The 24,385-nt window shown below is 42.4% G+C and overlaps 1 protein-coding gene across 4 annotated transcripts in view; it reads left to right on the top strand.

Annotated features, from left to right (window-relative positions):
* The window catches only part of NCK2 (NCK adaptor protein 2), a 169,903-nt gene that overhangs the window by 119,457 nt on the left and 26,061 nt on the right, over window positions 1-24,385 (top strand). For 3 of the 4 annotated variants that reach the window (XM_049856975.1, XM_049856976.1, XM_049856977.1), the window contains one exon: window positions 1,599-1,840. In XM_049856975.1, the coding sequence (XP_049712932.1) occupies window positions 1,615-1,840 (226 nt within the window). In that variant the 5' untranslated portion in view covers window positions 1,599-1,614. The remainder of the gene's footprint in view (window positions 1-1,598; window positions 1,841-24,385) is intronic. The other variant, XM_049856978.1, reaches the window with a different exon arrangement.

Below are 24,385 nucleotides of genomic sequence, written 5' to 3'. Positions count from 1 at the left end.
TTAAGAAACAAACCTGGTTTTCAAACGGAGTATTCTCTGAACTGCGTTCGCCTTACTGTAGCCCCTCTCATTATTATTTTAAAAAGAACAGCCTGAATGACTTTAAAAACACATAAAGGTCACGTTAGAGAGATACATGGTTATGGACTGGAGATTTTCAAGATAACAAAATTAGTTCTTTTGAAATGAGCTTTGTGTAAATGATATCCTCTTGGATATTTTATACATTATGCATAAGGCTTATTAAACATTTCCTTCTTCCCAAAAGGTTTGTTATCTGTAAATTTGGAAGTTAATCCGTGATAGAGGAGGGCATGTATTATTTATAAATTTCTTTACTGTCTAGTAGAAAATGTCATGTTATTTAAAAATAGTATTTATTAAAAAAAAAATAGTATTTGTGCTTCCAAGGAATTACTGTACATAGGTGCTCTCTGTAATCCTGAAGCCACCCCCGTAAAATAGTGAGAACTCTCTGTCAGGGCTGAAGGGAGTTTTAAATTAAGAGTCTAGCATTCCTTTCTTCTTAGTTTTGGGGAAACTTCTAGTCAGTTGAAGGACTAAATATTGACCTTTTCTGCTGAAAGGATACTGGCCTGTCTTCTACCGAGTAGGCATTAAGTTGCTGAAATAGTTGGTAACTATATATTCATTTTGGGAGCCTTGGTAGTGTAGTGGTTAAGAGTTTGGCAGTTAACCAAAAGGTCAGGAGTTTGAATCCACCAGCTGCTCCTTGGAAACCCTATGGGGCAGTTCTACTCTGTCCTGTAGGGTTGCCATGAGTTGGAATTGACTCAGCGCCAACGAGTTTATAATCCTTTAGTTACCAAGTACATTTTGCTGGATACTTAACTAGATACATAATATACTGTACTTATTTGTTGTTAGTTTTAATAAGCTTTTTATTCAGGGTAAATTTCATATTTACAGAAAAGTTGCAAAGACACTACAGAGAATTCTTGTGCACCTTCACCCACCTTCCCCTAATGTGAACGTCTTACTGAACACTTGTGTGTTTGTCAAAAACACAAGATAAACATTGGTGCATCACCATTAACCAGACTCTGGGTGTTATTCGGGTTTCACCAGTGTTTATGCCCATTTCCTTTTTCTATTTCAGGATCCAATCCAGAAATACCACATTGTATTCAGGACTATATTTATTTTAATTTGCAGGAGCAGTTTGGGTGGGTTGTGTTTATTAAATATGTTCATAAAATTCAGCATATCCCAAGGAAATGGATGTAAACATGTCAGCTATAAGGAGCTGGTTTTATTTTATCGAATGAACACATTCAGTTATATTTTTATTTAGATTTTTCTGAAAATTTGTTTTCGTTCTTGGCAGAGCACGCAGAATCCCCAGTGTTTAAAACTAGCAGGAACATAGGATTTGTTATATAAGTTTGCTGTTTCTAAACAAAATACGAAAGTGTGTTGAAAGAAGGTCATTTTAAGGTTGAGTATTTCAAGACCCAGGAGACAACAGGTTGCAGAGTTGTAATAAAAGCTGTAAATGCATGATTTTTCAAGTTGGTGCAAAGGATGAGGCATCTGAATGGTTCTCTAATAAGCGTCTCCAAATGTTTTGCTGGCAGAAGGACTCCATGAAAGATGACAGAAGAAGTGATTGTTATAGCAAAGTGGGATTACACTGCCCAACAGGATCAGGAACTTGACATCAAGAAGAATGAGCGCCTGTGGCTGCTGGATGACTCCAAGACATGGTGGCGGGTGCGGAACGCAGCCAACAAGACGGGGTACGTGCCGTCCAATTATGTGGAAAGAAAGAACAGCTTGAAGAAGGGCTCGCTCGTGAAAAATCTGAAAGACACACTAGGTAAGTGTCCTGTTCGTTAGGCCCCAGGTGATAGACATAAATTGTTTCTCGTGATGGAAAGAGAAAACCTTGGGCTTTTCCAGGGGAGGTTGTTCACGCTTTTTAATTTGTTCCTTGACATCTTTCTAGTTGGCCTTTTTTTAATCTCTGAAAATTAAGAGATCAAGTTGGAGGACTAATCATGTTTGTCATTTCCTAGGAATTTTAGGGTTTGTAGTTGTGAATGTTTACACTCCTGTGTGTTTTGGACCCCTGCACATATTTCTCTCTTCTTGCCTCAGAGTTCAAGAGGATCCTGAAATGAGATGACCACCTCAGAAAATGTCTTCCGCTCTGCCTCTATCTTTCCAGCAAGTCTTTCTGAAGTGTGTCATGTATAGCTTTCTGTCTCTTAACAAAATCTTTCTATATGGCCTTTATGCGTAGAAAAGGAGATAGCAAAAAGCACTTGGAAGCCAGGTGAATTTCTTCCCTCTCTTAAATTAATGACCTTTCATACCACAGTCCTGGGCGGTATAGCTAAGGTGGCAGCTGGGGCCCACACCAGTGTGACGTCACAGGCCGTGTGAGGGCACTGAAGCGGAGACTGCTGGATCTTAATTGCCAGGATTTCTTCTTCTGAGCCTCTCTCCCTTCCTTGTTGCCCTGATATCAGGTTAAAGGTATCGTTACCTCATTCTCTGAGTGTAATGGTGGTTGGTACGCCTGAGACTGCTTGATTATAACTTAAATGTTTGCTATTGAGATAAGCCTGTAGCACTTCAGTATTATCACCTGTGTTACATTTACTTGGGTTAAGAACAAGTGTACCTGTTCTTATCAAGGAGCCCTGGTGGCACAGTGGTTAAATGCTTGGCTGTTAATTGAAAGGTTGTCAGGAGAAAGACCTGGCAACTGTAAACATTGCAGCCTCAAAAACCTTAAGGGGAAGTTCTGTTCTGTCACTTGGGGTCACTGTGAGTTGGGATCCACTGGACAGCATCTAACAACAGTTTCTAACAGGATTTGTTTCATTTGGGGTGGGGGGAGGAACATGTGGGAAACTAAAAAGAAGACAGTGAACACGGTGGGTGTTGCCGAGTTCATAATGCTGCGTTTTATGCAACCTTGCAAAGTCTGTTAACTCTGCAAAGTCCTTCAAAGCCTTCATTCATTGGGTAGTATTTTTGTGTTCTAGATTAGGTTATTCCCACGATTTGGAGAGAGATAAGAGACACAGGACTGCATAGGACTCACACAAAACTGTCAGCAGTCATGGGTTCTGAGCCTGATGTAGAAATCCCATTTTGCACAGGCATCTTGGTTCTTTTTTCACCAAACTGTCTCCCCTTTATCTTCACCCCTCCCCATAAGCATGTCACTTGAAAGAATCATGGTTGCCTGTGCATAGAATTTTCACTTAACTGATAACAAGAAATGAGGGGAGCCCAAATAGATACGTTCTGTAAGATTGTCCAAAGTTTAATTTTAATTTATTTTTTCCAATTTCAGCTTCTTACCTGCCTTTTTTAGAGATGCCAGACATTGTTGACTTGGGTGTTTTGCCCTCTTTCTTGCCTGTGTATGTGTGTGTGTGTTCTCAAGATTCTAGCAAGCGTGGTATGCCCAAAAATTGGCGGAGGAAGTAGAAAAAGGCATGACAAGCACTCTGGAGAATCTAACAATTCCCTTGAGTAACTTAAATTGTCATCAGTTTTCAGAAGGAGAACAGGCAGAGCCTCAGACTGGAACGATTAACATCTTTCATCCAGTGCATTTAGATTTCTTCCTGAGCTGCGATGAGTTAAACCTGTTCGTTTGCCCCCAGACTCTCAGAATCAGACGAGACCGACTCAGCCAGCCCCCCCGGGCACCCATCCCTGACAGATGGCCACCCAGCCTCTGCTGGAACACTTCTGCTTTTCAAGTCGGCCGGTTCCATTTTTGGCGAACACAGATTGTTAGAAGGTTCTTCCTTAAATAGCATCTACATTTTTGCGTTTCTTTGGCTGTCTCCCATTGGTTCTTCTTTTGCCCTCTGGGGTTGGACTGAGCAAATCTGATTTATCCCTCTAGAATGACAGCTCTTCTCCAATCTGCGGTCTAAGTTGAGTCACACATCTCCTTGGAAACGTTTGTATGAAGTATTACGTATTTTAAAAATAGGAGTAAAGCTATGCTTTGAACATCCGCATCTATTAGCAGTGGGTGGTAGTCATAGTCTAAAGGCTCTCAAGGGTCTGTATCCCCCACCATCTGGGAGAAACTCCCCCCACTTTTAGTATATCTTGTTTGTTTTGATGTGTTTATCATGCTCACCTGAAGCCTTCTTTTGTTGGTTGAAGGAGGGACCTTATATCTCAGCATGTGTTTTCTATTGCCCTGTTGGACAGGGATCACACAGAAGGGGAGAGACCCTGACAAGCGAGACTTCTTATTTATTTCTCCGTAGCCTAACTTGTAGTAAAACCTTCTCGACAAAGGCATCACTGTCAAGCAGGAAGGTGAGAAAAGTTCTAGAGCACCTCCTGCCTCACACCAGCCTCCATTGCTAAGAAGATCAGAGCTGCAGTATTCATGGGCTTCCTGTTGAAATGGTTGTCATGGGTTCGCTCTCAGAACTGCAGTATGCTTTTAGACCGATGGTGTAGCCAGCAGCAATTATCTCTCTCATGTATTAGAAGGAGTGAAATCCACACTGAAAACTACATTGCATATATCAACCTTCTGATACCTGCTCACGGCATCTTCAATGTCTGTAATTTTTACTGCTCTGAGAACTCACCTAAATCCTAAATCTGTGGTGAAATTTCCTTGGCAGTGGCTTGGTTTGGAATAAAGTAGCACCGTCCTCCCCAGCAAACCCTGGGTGGTATACAAGTCTCAGCGTTATAAATGTGCGCATACATCACTAATTTCAGATGTCTGTAACTCTATAGGGTTCTCTCCTGCTTTGTGATACTCACCGGTCGAGTATCAGAAAGCAGGTCATCGGTCGAGTACCAGAAATCAGGATGGGTTTGGTAGCGCATTTAATTTTCTCACGTGTAATACTTCGTTGGAGTAACTTCAGGAAAACAGTACCTTTGACAAAAAGATCTCTCTGTTAGGAAAGGATGATCCTAACGGTCTTTCATTTCCTTTAATAATTTATAATTGAATAAGACAATATAAGCTCTTATTTTCACATGGGCAAAACATTTGTCTACTGGATCTCCTCTTGTATTCAATTTATGATCCTGAATAGTCAAAGAGAATTTTTCCTCAGATAACAAGGAGCAATTGTCAAGAACTATTTCTGTTGGCAGGATCCAGTTGATGTTTTGAAGGGCTCAGACACAGATTTCTGCACAGCTCTCAGCTCAGCAGGGAGGGTTTCTGGGCTATCGTCTGGGCTTGATATTGCAACTTATAAAATCTGTGTGTTAGGTATTATAAAAGCTCCGGAAGAAATCTTTCATGATGGCAAAGGTGCTGAAGCCGCACCTAGCAGGAATTTTTCAAAGATTTTTCTTCTGGCTAGTGAAGAACAGTTTTTGTTAACTACTTCATGATCCCCAGCTGGTATCCACCAAAGCCTCAAAGGTCATCCTCTTCCCAATGGTTAACCTAAGTGCCGACTTGGGCTACCTAAAAAGATACAGTTCCATTTATAATGTAATAGTAAACCTCCTTAGGAGGGTTTGTTCAAAGGCTCACATACGGGTACCTATCCAGTTCCTTCCTAGGCATCTGGAACCAGTGTCCTGCTACCAGGGTTGCTCGCCCAGCGCTAGTCCCGCTTTGACTCTAAAAAAGTTACCGTCGAGTAGATTTTGACATATGGCCACCCATGTGTCCCAGAGTAGAACTGTGTTCTGTCGAGTTTTCAGTGGCTGATTTTTCGGATGTGGATCTTCACATCTTTCTTCCGAGGCACCTTTGGGTGGACTTGAACCTCCAGCCTTTCAGTTAGCAACTGAGAATATTAACTGTTTTCACCGCCCAGGGAATCCAATGTGACTGTATACATAAGGCCGGTTAGAAATCAGTCAGCGATGAGCACCAGGATCTATCGCTGCCTCTGCCATTCTAAGAGAGCCTAGAGAGGACGATGAAAGAAACAGCTTCGTGTTTATTAATTGTAAAATAACCTCTGTACTGGTCTGAACTAATGCCGTTGGAGGAGTGGTGGTTTCTGTGGGTGAAATTGACAGGGTTCGCATAGCCAGATCCATGCTAAATACCGCCTTTGGAATTGAGACACAAGAGTACATACTGTCTGGTCCCATTTATATAAAGCCTAAAAACAGGAAAACTAATCTTTGGTGTTAGGAGTCAGGATTAGGATCAATAGAGTCTGAGGGGAGGGCATGAGGGGCCTCTGTGTGTTGGTAATGTTCTGGATCTGGTCGTGGGTGTAGGGGTATGCCTGTTTTGCCATAATACATTGAGCTGGACACTTTTATAGGGGTTATACTTCAGCTTTTAAGAAATTATTTTAAAAAATATGTCACTAATTCAAAACAACCAGAATAACAAAACATCAGAACTTTTGGAGAACCTGATAGAAATATCCAAAGGTGTAGACTCTGTGTTCAAGTTACTTTTTTAGTTGGGAAGGAGGAAAAAGTGGCCCCACCAACAAATTCCTGCGTTAGTAAGCATGTAGCGTTACGATTGTGATGGTGAAGACATGTGCAAAGTCTAGTGGGAGTGGAGGAGAAACGACAGCCCCTCAGTCTTCAGGAAGGACCCTGTGCAAAAAGGTAGTTTCCAAACCCAGAATCAAGGCTGGCTGGGGGACTGCCAGGCAGGGGCGGTGGGGCCTTCCAGGTGGGAAAGCAGCAGTCTTCCATTAACCCGTATTTACTGAGTGTGCCTGCTGAGTGCCAGTCTCAGTCCTACATGTGCGCGCAGGGTGGACGCAGTCCCTCCTCTCGGGGAAGTGATACATCACGCACAGGTTTAGGGACCTGGGAGACCATGGTACATCTCAGGATGGTGACTAGTGTCAAGTTTCTGGAAAGTAAAGTTCAAAGGAGGAAGGTGGGAGATCAGGTTGAACAGGTAGTTGGATGACTTCTGGAGTCCTCTGTAAGCCAGGCGCAGGAGTTCAGTGTCTTGGCCTGGGTGATCAAGGGCAATTAAAGATTGTGAGCAGGGTTATCACATGGTTCTTTGCAGGGCTGAGGAGGAATTGGAGATGATGAAAAGTTGGAAAACCTGGAAAGAGGCATATATTGGTCTAGACTGAAGATGCAGAGGCCTAAATCAGGGTGGGGAGGTGGGAGGGGCAAGGAGGGATGAACCAGCAAGACCTCGAGGAGCCAATAAGGGTGAAGGTGGAATCCATTGGTTCCCATTCACTGGCTTGTGGGGTTGGGGGCAACGTGATTTTTGCCAGTTTGCTTCCTTACCCCTCCCTCCTACCTGGAGTAGTCATTCCCTGCCCTCTCAGTTTGTTGGACTATCTTAGATGCTAAATTTTCTGTCTAATTTTGTCAAGTTTCTACTCAGCCTCATCAGAGCTATTGACTCATCAGAGCTATTGACGGAAGCTCCCAGGACTCCATCGCAGTGTCTCCTGAATAAGTTATTCAAGGAGCCAGAAAGAAAGGGGCATGGGTGGGGGTGGGGGGGAGTGGCTAAGGAAGGTCCCCAGCCTTTGTGTCGGTGCCCTCGGGCAGGAAGCCACAGTAGCAATGCTCATAGCAAATCACATACCATTTTTTTAAATGTGTTATTGCTAAAAGTAAATGACTCGCATGCCTCTGCTGTGGAAAAGAGAGCAGTTTGAATTTCATTGATTGATTTCTGTGCCTCTATCAAGTTGGGTTTTAGGTTTTAAGTGGACTGATAAATCAATTCCCCATACGTGTAAAAAATAAATAAACGCATGTCTAATTGTAACAGTAGATGCCCTTGTGATATTTTTTAAGCATTAGGATCATGAGCAACTTGTAAGTGCAAGCCTATGCAGGATACACGCATTTTGGGAGCGGAAGCATGGCTCAGGAGCCTGATCGCAAGCCCCTTCTCTCTGCGGAAGAATGCCCACTGTAGGAGCTGTGAGGTCAACCCAGCAGGGGAGAATTCTTTCCTTCCTGGCGCAGCAATAGACTTAAAACAGCTTTCAGGCTTATCGATGCAATTTAAGTTTCTCTAATTTCTAACGCGCATCTGCTTTTTACAGAGACTGCTCTAGTATTTCAATCATACTCAATAATTTGTCTTAAGATCAGACTGGCCTGGAAATTTTTTTGGATTCAGAGCACTGGCTACAGCAACTAATAGGCAGAGAACCGGCTGTCAGCCATTATGTAAGAGAACGCAGGAAGACCTCTTCTGCCACCATGGTAACTAAGTAGCTAACCCTGCATATATGCACATAATAAAAGTGACAGCTTGCAATTTACATATTGTTGTTAGGTGCAGGTGAGTCCGTCAGATTTCACAACAACCGGATGTGACAGAGCAGAGCTGCCCAAAAGGTTTCCAGGCTGAAACCCTTACAGAGGCAGATCACCAAGTGTTTCTCCCCTGGAGCCACTGGGTGGGTTCAAACCGCTAGCCTTTCAGTTAGCAGCCAAGTGCTTAACCATTGCACCATCAGGGCTCCTTGCAATTTATCTAAACCTAAAACCATACGCATTGTCAAGTAGATCCCCACTCATAGCGGCCCTACAGGACAGAGTAGAACTGCCCCATAGGGTTTCCAAGGAGTGGCTGGTGGATTCGAACTGCCAACCTTTTGATTAGCAGCCAAGCTCTTAACCATTACGCCACCAGGGTTTCCCGTAGTGTATATAGCACGTTGCAGTTTATCCAGCTGCTCACTTCTGCATACGTTCCTCGTATGAACAGTAGAGACTCCCGACTTCTGCCTCAGGAGCATGGGGGGCTTCAGACTAACTAGGGGGTCCTGATCCTGTGCTGGAATCCTAAGCATGCTGATTATACTTAGATGGAGCAGCCTGAGTTAGTAGAATAGCCAAGTAAAATGGTTTTAGTTACACAGTTACATAATTTGTGAAAATATCAGTTGTTCACATAAAAACGTGTGGCACTCCCCAGGCGTACCCTGGTGGTGTTACTGATTACAGATACGAAAACGAAGGCCTAAGAGCACACTCCTAGTCACTAGGACGTGACTGAGATGGGACTTCGACTTGAGGTTTTCTACTATACCTGGATTTAGCGGGTGGGCCTCTTTGTGTGTTTGATAGAACTCTGTTGAAGAGTCAGACAGTAAATAGAATGTTAGAGAAAAGTTTCGCTCCACCACGGTCTTCATTTTAAAGATGGAAAACTAGGACCTAATTAGCAAAACTTGAATGGGGCCCAAGGCTTAGGTGGTGATAATGTATCAATGTTAATTTATTTTGATGGCTGTACTGTGGATATATGGGTCCCTGGTAGCACAGTGTTTAAGCACTCTGCTGCTGATCCAAGAGACCAGTGGTTCAAACCCACCAGCTGCAGGAGAAAGATGCAGTAGTCTGCTTCCATAAAGATTAAGACCAAACCCGCTGCCATCGAATTGATTCCAACTTTTAGTGACCGTATAGGACAGAGTAGAGCTGCCCCATAGGGTTTCCAAGGAGCAGCTGGTGGATTGGAACTGGCGACTTTTTTGGTTAGCAGCCAAGCTCTTAACCATGATGCCTCCAGGGCTCCCTATAAAGATTACAGCCTTGGAAATCTATGGGGGCAATTCTCCTCTGTCCTGTATGGTCTGTGGGGTTGCTATGAGTCAGAATTGACTCTACAGCTGTGTGTTTGGTTTTTGGTTTTATCATAGTTAGGGAGGAGTCCCTGGGCGGTGCAAACGGTTAACGTGCTTGGGCACTAATTGGAAAATTGGAGGTTTGAGTCCACCCAGAGGCACCTCAGAAGAAAGGCCTGGCAATCTACATCTGAAAAATCAGCCATCGAAAACCCTGTGAAGCACAGTTCTACTCTGACACATGTGGAGTTGCTGTAACTTGAAATTGGCTCAGCGGCAGCTGTTTTTTTAATGTGGCTACGGAGGAGGAGCTCCTTGTTTATGGAAACACACACTCAAGTTTTGGGGGTGATGGACATTATGTTGGCAGCTTACTCTCAAATGGTTCAGGGAAAAAAATGTTCTTTGTACTGTTGTAATTTTCCTGTGCATTAAACCAAACAAAAATAAGAGTGGTTTAGGGACTGCCTGAGGCTATAAAGTTAAAAATAGAAAGTTAGCTTGTAGCAAAAAAGACATTATGACTTGGGCTCCCGGGCTCTGCCAAGGCACTTATTGGACATTTGTGGTGGCATAGTGCCTTAAATTTGGCATAGACATTTCAGAGATCAGAGAGCATCGCTGAGTATCTGCCGCCTCTGGATCTAAAACCTGAGAATAACGCCAAGTATAAACTTGTCCAGCTGATTCTTAATCAGAATGGTTTTCCCCAGTACTTGATTGTTGTTGTCAGGTGCCATCAAGTCGATTCTGACTCATAACGACCGTATGTACAACAGAATGAAACACTGCCCAGTCCTGTGCCATCCTCACAGTCGTTAGCTTGAGCCCATTGTTGCAGCCACTGTGTCAATCCGTTTTAATTGAGTGTCTTCCTGTCTTTTGTTGACCCTCTACTTTACCAAGCATGATGTCCTTCTCCAGTAGCTGATCCCTCCTAACAACATGTCCAAGGTAGTCTCACCATTTTTGCATCTAAGTAGCATTCTGGCTGTGCTTCTTCCAAGACAGATTTGTTCCTTCTTTGGCAGTCCGTGGTATATTCAAGGTTCTTCGCTAACACCAGTACTTAATAAGGAGTTTTCTATAATTATGGAGCACGTTCTCTCCATATCTCTCACATGCGTGCATATGAGAAACTCCCCACCCCTTGCTGAATCAGCCAAGACTGTTTTGAGCCAGTTATATGCAGGTTTTGGTTATAACAGATATAGGGAGAAGGAGAGCCAGAAACAACCTTCTGGGACTCATAGCCTTCATGACTTGTGTGGGGCGTGGGGGATTTGTGTTTAGGTACTGCAGAATTGTGGATCTGTCTAAGTGATTATGAATGTTCTCAACAGGTCTGAACAAGGGCAGGTGGTTAGTCATAATGAGATGTGAGTAAGGTATGCAGCCTGGGGGTTGCGGCAGCGGAGTCTGAGTTTGAGTTGTCTCTTCCTGTCTCTATCCCTTGGAGATCCCTTCTAAAGCCAGCTTCATTCACTGCTGGGTGTCCTTTGAAAACAAGAACCAGCGACTTTGAAAGAGGGAGGCAAACACTGTGCTGGGATCATGACAGTGTAATAGGCTGTGTGTAGATCAGAGGTAGGGGCCTGATAGAGTTAAGGTTTAGCCCCTGACTTTCTGAAGCTTGTAATTTAATTGGAAAAATAGTGTTGGCACAAAATAGAACAGCCTTCATTAAGACAGCGGCACTGCCTCTGCCTGTGACGTTAGAAACTGGGTCAGAATTGTCCAGCTCAGGCATCTATACCTGGAGGAAAGCAGTATAGTCCAGTGCTTAGAAGGGAAGGCTAGAGTCCCAGACTGCCACCCTTCAAAGCCAGGCTTTGCCACTTTACACAAGCTGAGTGACTTTGGGCAACGTATTGAACTCTCTAAGCCTCAGATGCATCATCTGTAGAATGGGCTACGTGACTACTTGCCTGATAAAATTTTGGATGAAGTCTTTCATGTAAAGCATACTCTGGGCTGGGTCAGGACTTTCAAGGAGGGGAGAAGGCAAGCGAAGATTTAGAGATTGAAGCCATGAGGCGGTTGAAGGACGTTAAGTGACCCAGTCGGTCTAGAGTAAGGAGAGCTCTGGGGAGTCCTTAGCAATCAGGGTGCACCACATTGAAGGCTCTGGACATTAGGCAGGTTTCTGGGTAGTACAAGCGGTTTGTGATCGGCTGCTAACTTAAAGGCTGGCAGTTCGAACCCACCCAGCAGCTCTGTGGATGATAGGCCTGGTGATCTGCTTCCTTAAAGATTATAGCCAAGAAAGCCCTATGAAACAGTTGTACCCTGTAACTGCATGGGGTCACCATGAGTCAGAATTGACTCGATGGCAACAGGTATGATTTTGGTTTGAACCTTAGGCCTGATTGCATTTGGAAAGGAACCCCCTCCCTGCAAGGTTTCTGCATGGCAGAAGGAAATGAAAGTAGGGGCCTACCATAGGTGTCCTGATCCTGGTCTTCAGAATGGGACCGGAGAGAGCTGGGCATGAAAGCAGGAGGCTGGAAAGAAGTCACAGAGGACCCCAGGTGGGATGTGGTAAGGCCTTGAGCACAGCAGAGGAAACAGAGGGTGGCAGATTTGAAGGAATCCCTTGACGCTGGCTGGCTGACTGGATTCGGAACAGCTGGAAAACGTGTTAGTCAGGAAGAACTTGGAGGGGTTTGAGGCTGAAAGACCGATGGAAGAGCAACACACTGAAAAATTAGGGAGGGAGGATGAGCAACTGAGCTGGAAGGCTAAGACATGTTTCAGGTATGGATCTCAAGCTTAGGAGATTTGTAGATCATGTATAAAATGTTGGCATTCAGATTTTTGTTATGACATACTTCATATGTTCAAGTAAATTTTAGTTTTTGAACTTGTGTGTAAATAGTTTTTTTCTAGGGTCAACAGTGGAAACCTAGCATTTCCAAGGCAAACTTTGAGTCTTTCTGTTGTCTGGGGAACTGATCCCAGGCCTGATCCTTGTCCTTTGTAGACATGGCTGTGGCCTTCTCAGCTCGTGGGAAAAGCTTCATGCCCTTTAGCAGTCTGTAAATTAACCACCTTGGACACAGCTAACACTGACAGAATAACATTGGAAAGAGGAGAGAGAGAGACAGGGAAAAAACAGCATCGCCAGGTACAAAAGCAAATTAGTGATTTAAGTTCAGGTGCCCCTACACATAGCTAACAACGCATTACCTTCTCTGTCTCACCAGCAGCCCTCCCCTGGCAGGAAGGCACCAGGTACTGGCCTAGGCCCCTGTGATGGCCACATGCTGATTGGGCCCATCTGTGTCCCCCAGCCAGCATTCCCCGTGCTTGCAGGGCTCCTTGCTGAGAAGGCACAAATAAGTGTGTCACTCCACCAAAGCAAACAAAAAAACTGGTACAACAGAAATATTCAAGCCAAGTACCCAAACTGATTTTATATGCATTTTTTATTCTCTTTGATTTCTATAAAGTAACTTGCCAGAAACACCTCTTCAGTTTTTTTTTTATTGTACTTTAGATGAAAGTTTACAGAACAAACTAGCTTCTCATTAAACAGTACACATTTTGTTTTATGACTTTGGTTAACAACCTCGTGACATGTCCACAGTCTCCCTTCTTGACCTTGGGTTCCCTATTACCGGCTTTCCTATTCCCTCCTGCCTTCTAATCCTTGCTCCTGGGCTTCGTTTTATGGGCCTGTCTAATATTTGGCTAAAGGGTGAACCTCAGGAGTGACTTCATTACAGACCTAAAAGGGTGTCTGGGAGCCATACTCTCAGGGTTTCTCCCGTCTCTGTCAGGCCAGTAAGTCTGGTCTTTTTTGTGTGAGTTAGAATTTCATTGCATGCATTTTCTTGAAATGAATGAACAGTAATACTTTTTCCTTTGACTGCCTAATTTGTGCCAGATACTGGGCTTGCATATATTTTTGTTTAATCTTCACAATAATCCTGAGAGGTAAATGGTATCCTCATCTTTCATGTGAGAAAACAGGCTCAGAAGTAATGTGCCCAGGAACACAGAGTAAGTGATGGGGTTGAAGTTCAAACCTAGGTCTGTCTGATTCAATGTCGGTGGTCAGGCTCCTGAGTTGGATTGGTGGGAGAGGCAGGGGTGGGTGGGCATCAAAGTGCCTGCTTGATTGATACCTGTTTGCGATGGATATTGGTGAATTCAGTTACTCGCTGGCTACTTTGACATCCTTGCCCCAGCTCTCACTGTTTAGGTTTTTTGCTGCCCTAAAATGCCAGGGGAAAAGCCACTGCAGTGTGCATCATTTTCTCCCTGGTTCCAAGGCCTGTTCATAGCTTTAGATTATTCCTTAATGTTGAGGTGCGTTAGAGCCATCAATTAAAGTGATCCAGCAGCTGAATGTTCTGAGAACATGTCTCCTTTTCTGTAAATTTGTTTTTACTTTGGCAGCAATTTTTGTCAGTAGCAAACATGTACTGTTTACTGCAGGCATAATATTTTAACCATCTTTACTGTTTCACATATTCTTTGTATGACACACGTTTTTATAAACAGATATTCCTCAGAATTGTTGCTTCTAAAATGCCTGTATTTTCAAAAATTGTCATTTCTCTCTTGTGTCTCTTTGTGTGTGTGTAGGTGGTAAAATACTTAAATAACAAAAATATTTGCCATTTCAACATTTTTTACATGTACAGTTCAGTGGCGTTAATTATATTCATCATGCTATGCAACCATCACCCTGAACAGAAACTCAGGGTTCCCTAAGTGGCAACTACCCTTTTACCTTCTGCCTCTGATAACCACTAATAAACTTTGGTCTCTATACTTGTGAATTCTAGGTATTTCCTATAAGTGAGATTATACAATATTTGTTCTTTTGCATCTGACTTATTTCACTGAGCATATTGTTTTCAGGGTTCATCCACATTGTAGCATGTATCAGGGCTTCATTTCTCTTTATGCCTGAATAATGTCCCATTGTATGTATTTACCAACTTTTGTTCCATTCATCTGTTGATGGACATTTTGGTTGTTTCTACCTTTTGGCTGTTGCGATTAGTGCTGCAGTTAGCATTGGTGTACAGATGTCTGTTTGTATTCCTGCTTTCAATTCTTTTGGATAGATACCTAGGAGTGGAATTGTTGGGTGATACGGTAATTCTATGTTTAACTTTTAGAGAAATGACCAAACAGTTTTTCACAGAGGCTTCCACCATTTTGCAATCCCACCAGCAATGGATGAGTGATGCAGTTTTTTCACGTTTTCATCAGCAACCTGTTATTTCCCCATTTTTTAATCATAGGTGTCCTGGTAGGTGAAATAGTATCTCACTGTGGCTTGATTTGCATTTCCCTAATGACTAATGGTGTTGAGCATCTTTTCATATGTCTGTTGACCACTTGTGTATCTTTTGGGGTGAAATGTCTATTCACATACTTTGCTTATTTTTTGATGGTGTTGTTTTTTGGTTCTTAAGTTGCAGGAGTTCTTTATATGTTCTGGGTATTAAGCCCTTAACAGATAAATAGTTTCCAAAAGTTTTTTCCTAATCTGTAAGTTGTCACTTCACTTTGTTGATAAAGGCCTTTGATGAACAAAAGTGTTCAATTTTGATGCACTCTCATTTATCTATTTTATCTTTTGTCACTTTGGGCTTTATATTTAAAACTAGGCCCCTAAAACCTTGCCCGTATATTTTCTTCTGAGAGTTTTAATTCTCAAATTTAGGTCTTTGGTTTATTTTGGATTAGTTTTTGTATATGGTGTGAGGTATGGGTCAATGTTCATTCTTTTGTATGTGGAAATCCAAGTGTCCTAGACCATTTATTAAAGAGACTATTCTTTCTCCATTGGAAGAACTTAGCATTCTTGTCAAAAATTAACTGACCATGGATGTATGAGTTTATTTCTGGGCTCTCAAGTCTATTCCATTGGTCCATATGTCTTATCATTATACCAGTACCAGGCTATATTAATTACTGTAGCTTTATAGTACGTTTTGAATTCAGGAATTATGAGTCCTCCTAGTTGACTCTTCAGGATTGCTTTGGCTATACGGGGTCCTTTGCCCTTCCATATATAATGTGGAGGATTGACTTTTCCATATCTACAAAGAAGGTTGTTGGAATTTTGATGGGAATTGCATTTGAAGGTATAGGTTGATTTGAGTAGTACTGATAACTATATTAACCTTCCAGTTCATGAACACAGAATGTCTTTCCATTTATTTAGGTCTTTAATTTCTTTTGTAATTTCCTTAGTTATCTAGTGCTGTTACAAAATAAATACCACAAGTGAATGGCTTTAACAAACAAAAATTTATTTTCTCACAGTTTAGGAGGCTACAAGTCCAAATCCAGGGTGCCAGCTCCAGGGGAAGGCTTACTTTCTCTGTCAGCTCTGGGGGAAACTCCTTGTCATCAGGCTTTCTCTGGTTCAGGAGCTTCTCAGTGTAGGGACCCCAGATTCAAAGGACGTGCTCCGTTCCTAGCTCTTCTTTCTTGGTTGGTATGAGGTCCATCTTTCTCTGCTGCATTCTCTTATATCTCAAAAGAAGCTGATTCAAGATACAACCTAATGCTGTAGACTGTGTCCTGCCTCGTTAACATAACTGCCTCTAATCCTGCCTCATTAACATCATAGAGGTTAGGATTTATAACAATAGGATAATTATATCAGATCACAAAATGGAGGACAACCACCTAATACTGGACATCATGGCCTACTCAAGTTGACACACATTTTTAGGAGACACAATTCAATCTACAACAGTAATGTTTTATAGTTTTCAGTGTTCAAGTCTTTCACCATCCTGGTTTAATTTATTCCTATGTACTTTGTTCTTTTAGGTAATACTGTAAATGATACTGTTTTCTTAATTCTTCTTCAGCTTGCTCATTGGTAATGCATAGAAACCTGACTTATTTTTGTGTGTTGATCCTATTCCCTGAATTCATTTATTAGCTCAAATAGCTTTCTTATGGAGTCCTTGGGGATTTTTATATATAGGATGATATCATCTGTGAAAAGGCATAGTTTTACTTCCTCCTTCTCAATTTGGATTCCTTTTATTATTATTTTCCCATCGCGTAATTGCTGTAGCTAGAATTTCCAGTGCAATACTGGATAGCAGTAGTAAGAGCAGGCATCTTTATCATGTTCCTGATCTTAAGGGGAAATTTCAGTCTTTCTCCACTGAGTATGATGTTAGCTGTGGGTTTTCTATAAATGCCCTTTATCAGATTGAGGAATTTCCTTTCTATGTTGAGTACTTTTTATCATGAAAAAAACCAAACTAAACCTGTTGCCTTCAAGTCAATTTCTGACTTGTGGCAACCCAATAGGACAGAGTAGAACTGCTGACCTTTTTTGGTTAGCAGCCAAGCTCTTTAACCGTTGCTCCTGAAAGGGTGTTGGATTTTGTCAGATGTGGTTCTTTTCCTTTGTTCTGTTGATGAGGTATGTTACATGGGTTGATTTTCTAACGTTGAGCCACCCTTGAATTCCTGGGATAAACTCCCCTTGGTCATGGTGTATAATCCTTTTATTATGCTTTTGGATTCAGTTTGCTAGTATTTTGTTGAGGATTTTTTGCATCTATATTCTAAAGGATATTGGTTTGTAGTTTTCTTGTAGCGTCTTTTTCTGGCTTTGATATTAGGGTAAGGCTAGCCTCATGGAATGAGTTAGGAAGTGTTCCTTCCACATCTACTGTTTAGAAAAGTTTAAGAAGTATTGTGTTCACTTCTTATGTTTGTTGGAATTCCCCAGTGAAGCCATCTCGTCCAGGATTTTTCTTTGTTGGGAGGTTTTTGATTACTGATTCAGTTTGTTCATTTGTTATGGGTCTACTGAGATTTTCTATTTCTTCCTGAGTCAATGTAGGAAATTTATGTATTTCTAGGAAGTTGTCCATATCATCTAAGTTTCCTAATTTGTTGGCATACAATTATTCATGGTAATCTCATTTTACCTTTTTTATTTATGTAGGGTGGGTTGTAATGCCACCACTTTCATTTCTGATGTTATACATTTACATCTTCTTTCTCTTTTTCTTCGCCAGTTATAGCTAAAGGTTTGTGGATTTTATCTTTTAAAAAAAACCTACATCTAGTTTAATTGATTCTCTGTTGTTGTTTTTCTAGTCTCTATTTCATTTATCTCTGCTCTGGTCTTTGTTCTTTCCTTCCTACCGGTAGCTTTGGGTTTGGTTTTCTTTTTCTAGTTCTCAAATTGTAAAGTTAGGTTGTTGATTTGAGATCTTTCTTTTTTAATGTAGGCATTTACTGGTATGAATTTCCCTCTGTGCACTGCCTTCACTGCATCCTATATGTTTTGGTATGTTGTAGTTCCAAAAAAAAATACCTGTTTTTTTAAAACTATTAATTAGTTGTCCTCAGTCTTAAAGATAGGCATACTCATAAAACATTTGGAAGATATGGAAAAGCATAAAGAGGAAAAATCACTTCACCAAGAAATAATCACTGTTAACATTTGTGTCTGTTTTTCCAGTATTTGTATATATCTAACCAGTATATATAGATAGATAATCAAGATAATGTTACATAGATAACTTCTTGAAGTTATCCATACAAAAAATATTGGGCTTTTACTATGGGGTGCCCAATCCAGACACATGCTGGAAATGAGGCTTGCATAGTTGTTTTCATTATATATTTCCTGGCTGTGTAACAGTTGGGATGCTCAATGTGTTTTGTATTTTCTCTATGCTATTTTTTTCTCTTTTTATGCAAAAAGAAAAGTTGATTTTTTTGTGGTGCATTTATGTTAGAAGCAGTTGGTTGTTCTAGGTTAAATATTCTTAAGAAATAAAAAAAATACTCTTAATTTTCTGCATGTCACTCAAAGATGCTTCCTAAACTAAGTCAGTCTTTCAAGGAACCAACTTTTCATTTAGAAACACTACAAAGCTAAGTCACTCCCCACACAAGTTTACAGTAATATATGAAAAATAAAATTTAAGGTATCTCAATTTGAAATTGTTTATCACCTCTTCGCCATATTAAAACAAGGACTCTATAGAGCTTCCAGAGCTGCATTTAGTACTTCAGGTTTACTTTTTTTTTTTGGCGGGGGGTCTCTTGTATAATTTACCACTGTATTACCATGAATTAAATATAATATATCATAATTTAAAGTTCAGCATAGCAAGATCATTCAGGATGGAAATAGTCTGCCAAATCTATAGCCTACATAATGTGGAAACTTTTACAATAATCATGGTGCCACCCACCTAAAATAAACTTGGATTTGTTTTTGTATATCATAAGCTTGCAAGTATTTGGAACTAAAAATGTAAAACAAATCACAATAGATTAGTGGGAGGATGATTAGAGAGAAAATAGAGATAGGTTGTTATTAGAAAAAATACTAATGGGGAAAAAGCCAGAAGAGACAATGGGAAATGAGGGAGGGACTCTGTACCCTTATAAAGCTAAGGAGAAGCTGCTGTAGACTAGCCAGGCTCCTTTTAGGTGGAGTTAATACGTGTAGGAACATGAAATCCTAATTGCTGTGTTCACTGGGCCGAGCGATACCCTCTCAAGTTCTGACAATCGACAAGAACATGAGTAAAGTGTTTCTTGGTTTGTTACCCAGCAACTGGCATCTTGGTTACTTCTTTTTAGAATTAGCTTACTCTGCTTCAGCTTTCTAAAGAGCATAGAGAACACCTGGCCTGGCTAAAGAGTTACTCAAATGGGAGTCTTAAGTTTTGGAATAGAGAAATGTGCATTCCAAATGCCTAGGAATTAAAGTAAAATCTTCTTAACACATTTCTGACTGCGTTTCCCCATATGGCACACTCCCTTTTTTAGGTCCTATCCATATGTCTAGAGTGTTCCTTTTCTCCATTACTTTCTAGTGTCTGTACCCTGGGGGTGGGTGTAGGGGAAGAGAGTGTGGATTTGTTTACGGTCATGTCGCTTAGATGTTTGCTGCTGAGCCCACTTTATTGGCTATAGATTGCTTTTGGACCTTCCTCTCCTGCATGCTGCTGAGCCCACTGCCTGGCGCCCACTGTCCCTCTCTGGAGCAGAGGGTAGCGGGCATCTGTAGGGCTCCTGCGCGACCAAGATAAATCGAGGTCGCCTTGGTAGACTTCAGCCAATGCAGGCATTTACTCAGGTCACTTATGTCAAGAAGTCTGTCCCTGTGATCTCCTCCAAGCTGTTGTTACTTTCTACTGGTAACTCATGACTTCCCCTGTCTGCTTCCGAATTCACAGATTCTATAAAAGGAAGGTCGTCCTCAGTGGTTCTCACCGCCTTGGAAGCCACCTGGAGGGCAGCTCTTTTTAAGACTTTAAGCTTGGGGCTCCTGAGTGTTGTCCCAGAAGCAGGTTATCCCATGGCATCTCTTTGTCAGGAATCTTGCTTGGTTTTGTTTTTTTTTTTTAAGAAGGATAGCAGTTAATTGACTTCAAAAATTGACAGGTGTGCATTTGAAATATATAAGTTGATCATGAATTAGTAGTAAAACTGCAGTTGTTCCCATGTTACTAACTTAAGTTGACTAAATCTCTAACCCCCACGCGTCTGTCAGTTTGACATACTGTGGCGGCTATGCCACCGGTATTCAGATACCAGCAGGGTCACCCATGGGGGACAGGTTTCAGCTGAGCTTAGAGACTAAGACCAGGAAGTAAGTACATAGGGTCACTATGAGTGGAGACTACTCGACAGCACCTAATAACAACAACAAATCTCTAATGTTTAACTGAGTGTCCTAAGAAAAAGACTCAAGTCACAAATGATGGCTTTGCAATGACAAAAATGACCGCTTGATTCCATTGTGGTTCTGTCTGGGTGTTTTGTAATTTTTTTCTTTGTAGCCTCATATGTCTGGCTGTGTTTGTTGTTGTTGTTATTGTCAGGTGCTGTTGAGCCAGTTTCAGCTCATAGAGACCCTGTGCACAACACAGTGAAATACTGCTCAGTCCTACGCCGTTCTCACTATTGTTGTTATGCATGAGCCCATTGTTGTAGCCACTGTGTCAGTCCATCTCTTTGAGGGTTGTCCTCCTCTTCGCTGGCCCTGTTACTTTACCACTCGTGATGTTGGTGAAATTTTCTCAATAATTGAGGCTAGCTATAGAATTCTAGAATCTGGGAGGAGCTCTGGAGATAACCTGGTCCAGAGGTTTTCTGTGAAAATGAGGCACTTGAGACCCAGGTAAACTAAGTGACTTATCTAAGGTTGCAAAGCTACTGCACAGCAAAGCCAAGGCCAGGCCTCCCAAGTCCCAGGCTGGGGTGTTTTCTGCTGAAAGCCAGAGAGAGACGAGGGCTAGGAGGCAGGAGCCCAGTTGCATCAATGACCTGGAGCATGAGCAAGTAGAAAGGAACATAGAGCGCCATAGGACTTGACGTTCTTCGTCTTGTCCAAGCAGGGTGGGATCCCACTGAGCCCTCCTTACTTCGAAAATTGTCATTTTTTATTCCCTGAGTTGAGGGTCATTTTGCATTAAGTTGTACTTTCTGTGACTATTCATGGCAACCCGCCTGGTCCATGAGGACGTTAAGCTGCTCCTGATCCCAAGAGGAGTGAGATTAGACCTGTCCTTCAGGAGCCTTTTGGAGCCCCAGTGGCTCAGTAGTTAAGAGCTCCGCTGCTAACCAAAAGGTCAGCAGTTTGAAGCCACCAGCGGCTCCTTGAAAACCCTGTGGGGCAGTTCTGCTCTGTCCTGTAGGTTCGCTTTGAGTCAGAATCAACTAGAGAGCAACAGGTTCAGCAGCCTTTTAGAGAAAGAAGTAGATACGTGCACATCTCTATTTAAAAAGTACCATCTTGCCTTTTGTCTGCTTCATCAGCCTCTGCCCCCAATCCTGAAGGAAGGCAGTTAGGTGACATAATAATAAACACAACAACTAACATACAGGCTCTTGCTGCATGCCAGACACTGTACTAAGGGCTTTCCGTAGTTATCTGACCTTTATAACAGCCCTACATGGTGGGTGCTGTCTATATCTTTGTATTTCCAGTACCAGTTGCCATTTCAACTCCCGGCCACTGTCTGGGTATCACAGTAGAACTGTGTTCTGTAGGGTTTTCAATGTCTGATTTGTTCAGAAGTAGATTACCAGGGCTTTCTTCTCAAGCTCCTCTGGGTGGACTCGAACCACCAACCTTTTGGTTAGCAGCCGAGCTTGTTAACAGCTTGCATCACTGAGAGACTCCATATCCTGACACTACAGATGAAGAAGCTAAGGAACACAGAGGCGTTATGTAATTACCAAGCTCAAAAGCTAGTGTACGTGGAAGCTGGGCTTGGAGCTCAGGTCTGAAGGGTGATTCAAGCTGTGTCTTTGCCGGCTACTCTCCACCTGCGTATTTTCCCATGAGTCTGCTGTCTGTTTACTGTTTTTTATTTATTTGTTTCATTTTACTTAGCAGGTGTGGTCTTGAAAAGTTGCCTGCATGCTGAACTTTTGCCAGCGGATTGACACTTTAATGCTTCAGAATGTCATGTCTAATCCTTGCCACATCCAGTATACTGTTTGGCATATTCAAAAATTCCCATGCTAACGGATCCAGTATATGTGCTGGAAAAAAAAAAAAATGTGCTGAGAGGTACTAAATATGTATTTTAATTAGAAATTATAATTAAAATTTTAAAAATTCTTTTCATTGGCTTCTGTGTTACCGTTTGACTTTCACATTTGATATAAAATCTTATAGTACTTCTAAACCATTTGCGGGGGGGGCTTAAAAATTCAGTTATGTGCCTGCCTGCAAACTAGTGAGTGGGCTTTCTTATGAGCAGGGATGGGAACTCAGGTGGTTCAGAGCCCTGGACACATATATTGTGCTATGGTAGGGAGGATGGACCCCTTTGCCTCTGACTCTTCTTCACCTCTTTCTGGAACGTCTGCCTGCTGGGAAAAGGGGCCATCTGGCATTGATCCCTTCCTCAAGTGGCAACCCCTACCCAGTCAGTGTGGGTTTCTTCAGGAATAGTAGTTCTCCATCTTTCGTTCCTCTTCCTTCCCCTGTCCTATTCTACCACAGCCACCCCCACCCCTGAAATTGAGAATTTTATATGGCAAACGCTAGAGCTCTTCACTGTAGAGTGAGGGGCAAACACTCAAAGTGCACATGCCTAAAAACAATAAAAGTTAAATCTACCAGATTCAATCTGCATTGGGAGAGAGAAGGCCAAACAGCTTTACTATAGGGGCCTCCCTGAGGATGGGGGTGGATCAGGAAAAGAGTATTACTGTGGATATGTCTGACAACCCCAGCTGGCCCAGCACTTTCGCTACACCTCATCACTGCTTCACTGACTTAGGAGTTTATGTGTGCCTGGCACATAGTAGGGCCTCAAATTTTTGTTGAAGATTGAAAGGAGAAAAGGTTGCAGGAGAAAGGTTAGCATGGTGTGTACTTGGGAAGTTTGCTAATTGCAGTATCTGTCTGCTTATAATTAATCTGTCTTTTCATACTTCTGGTAAGAGGAGTGGGTGTCACTGGGGAGATTTGATTCCTCCGGAAGGGCTGGTGAGGGCATATGAAATAGTGGTGATTAAGATAGGAAGTGAAATTTGCTAACTGGGCAAATATTTATTGAAGGCCTGCCAGTGCCAGGCCCTGAGGACATAAAGGTGACTGAACATGGTGTTTACAGATGGATGAATACAGCGCAGTGAGGTGGGTGCTGGAGTGGGGTGGATGAGTGCCACCAGGGGGTGTGGGAGAAAGGCCCCTACAAGACTCGTTCTCTCATGGGGAGTGACATCACATTATTGTAATGCTGTTTACAGATCTGAGAGGTAAGCAGGTTTTTGAGATCAACCCTCATTTTATTGTGGAGGAAACACAGCGAGTTATTTACATGCTGGCCCTGGTGTCCTACTGATCCACCCAGGGCCTCTTTGCTCATGGGCTGTGTTGACTGGCCAGGGAGATGGAGTTGGCTAAGCTTTTGGGAAAGACATCGGTTTTTTATTTTTTTCAAGCTAGAGTTAAACTATTTCTTAGAGGAAGAAAGGATCCTGGCCCAACATTATACCCAACCCTTAATGTCTTCTGTGTCTAGCACATCCTGATCGTCAAAGGAATACACTCCATTCTTCATGATGGGGATGTTATAAAACATGGGCGCAACTGTTGTGGCACCTGACAGCACAACAATGGTAGTAAGACTGGGTTTGGAAAAGGGCTGGAATTTTATGCAAATGAAATGGTATTAAGAGTAATGCCCAAAGAGAGACATGGAAGACCTGGAAAAGCCGGCAAGGGTACATGTAGTCCTTTGCCTCAGCAATGATTAGGAATTTAGAATTTGTTTTTCTGTATAAATATTCACTTCCTGATAGTGAGTCCACAGTGTCAAATAGAGCATATTTTTCATCAGTAGGACACTAAGAAGAGAAGGGTAGGTCGACAGACGTTTTGCTTTGCTTGACACGGTTCTGTCCACCTCGACTGGAGACATTTTTGCTTCCACCCTGCCCAGTTCTCTTTTTTTCTGTGACTACTAAGTTGGCTTACAAAACCTGCCACTGGCTGTGACTCGTACCCAATTCCCAGTCTCGTCCTGTGCCCCCTCTCTGCCTTGCTGTCCACACTGCAGCCACGGAGGTCTGCCTTCAAGTGCTTGAGTGGCCAGCTCCTCTTCCTGCTCGCAGTCCTGGTGCGTCCTGTCTTCTCTGCCTGCATGCGCTTCCTTTCCTGCTCCTGGGCTCTGCCCACAGAGAAGCCTTCCCTCCCTGCTTTCCCTGTATTGCACTTGTCACAATTTGTCACTGTTTGAAATTTGGATTTTTTAATACCGCCCTCTTGCATCAATCTGTAAGGTTCAGGAGGCCAGGAATCTGTTCCAGTCTTCGTTCCTTCCCTTGAGCCATGCAGTGAACAATGAGCAAAGAGACCTTCATCA

The sequence above is a fragment of the Elephas maximus genome, chromosome 17 (assembly GCF_024166365.1).
Source record: "Elephas maximus indicus isolate mEleMax1 chromosome 17, mEleMax1 primary haplotype, whole genome shotgun sequence".
NCBI lineage: Eukaryota > Metazoa > Chordata > Mammalia > Proboscidea > Elephantidae > Elephas > Elephas maximus.
The sequence above is the reverse complement of the archived record's forward strand: the minus strand, read 5'-3'. Positions and strand labels throughout refer to the sequence as shown.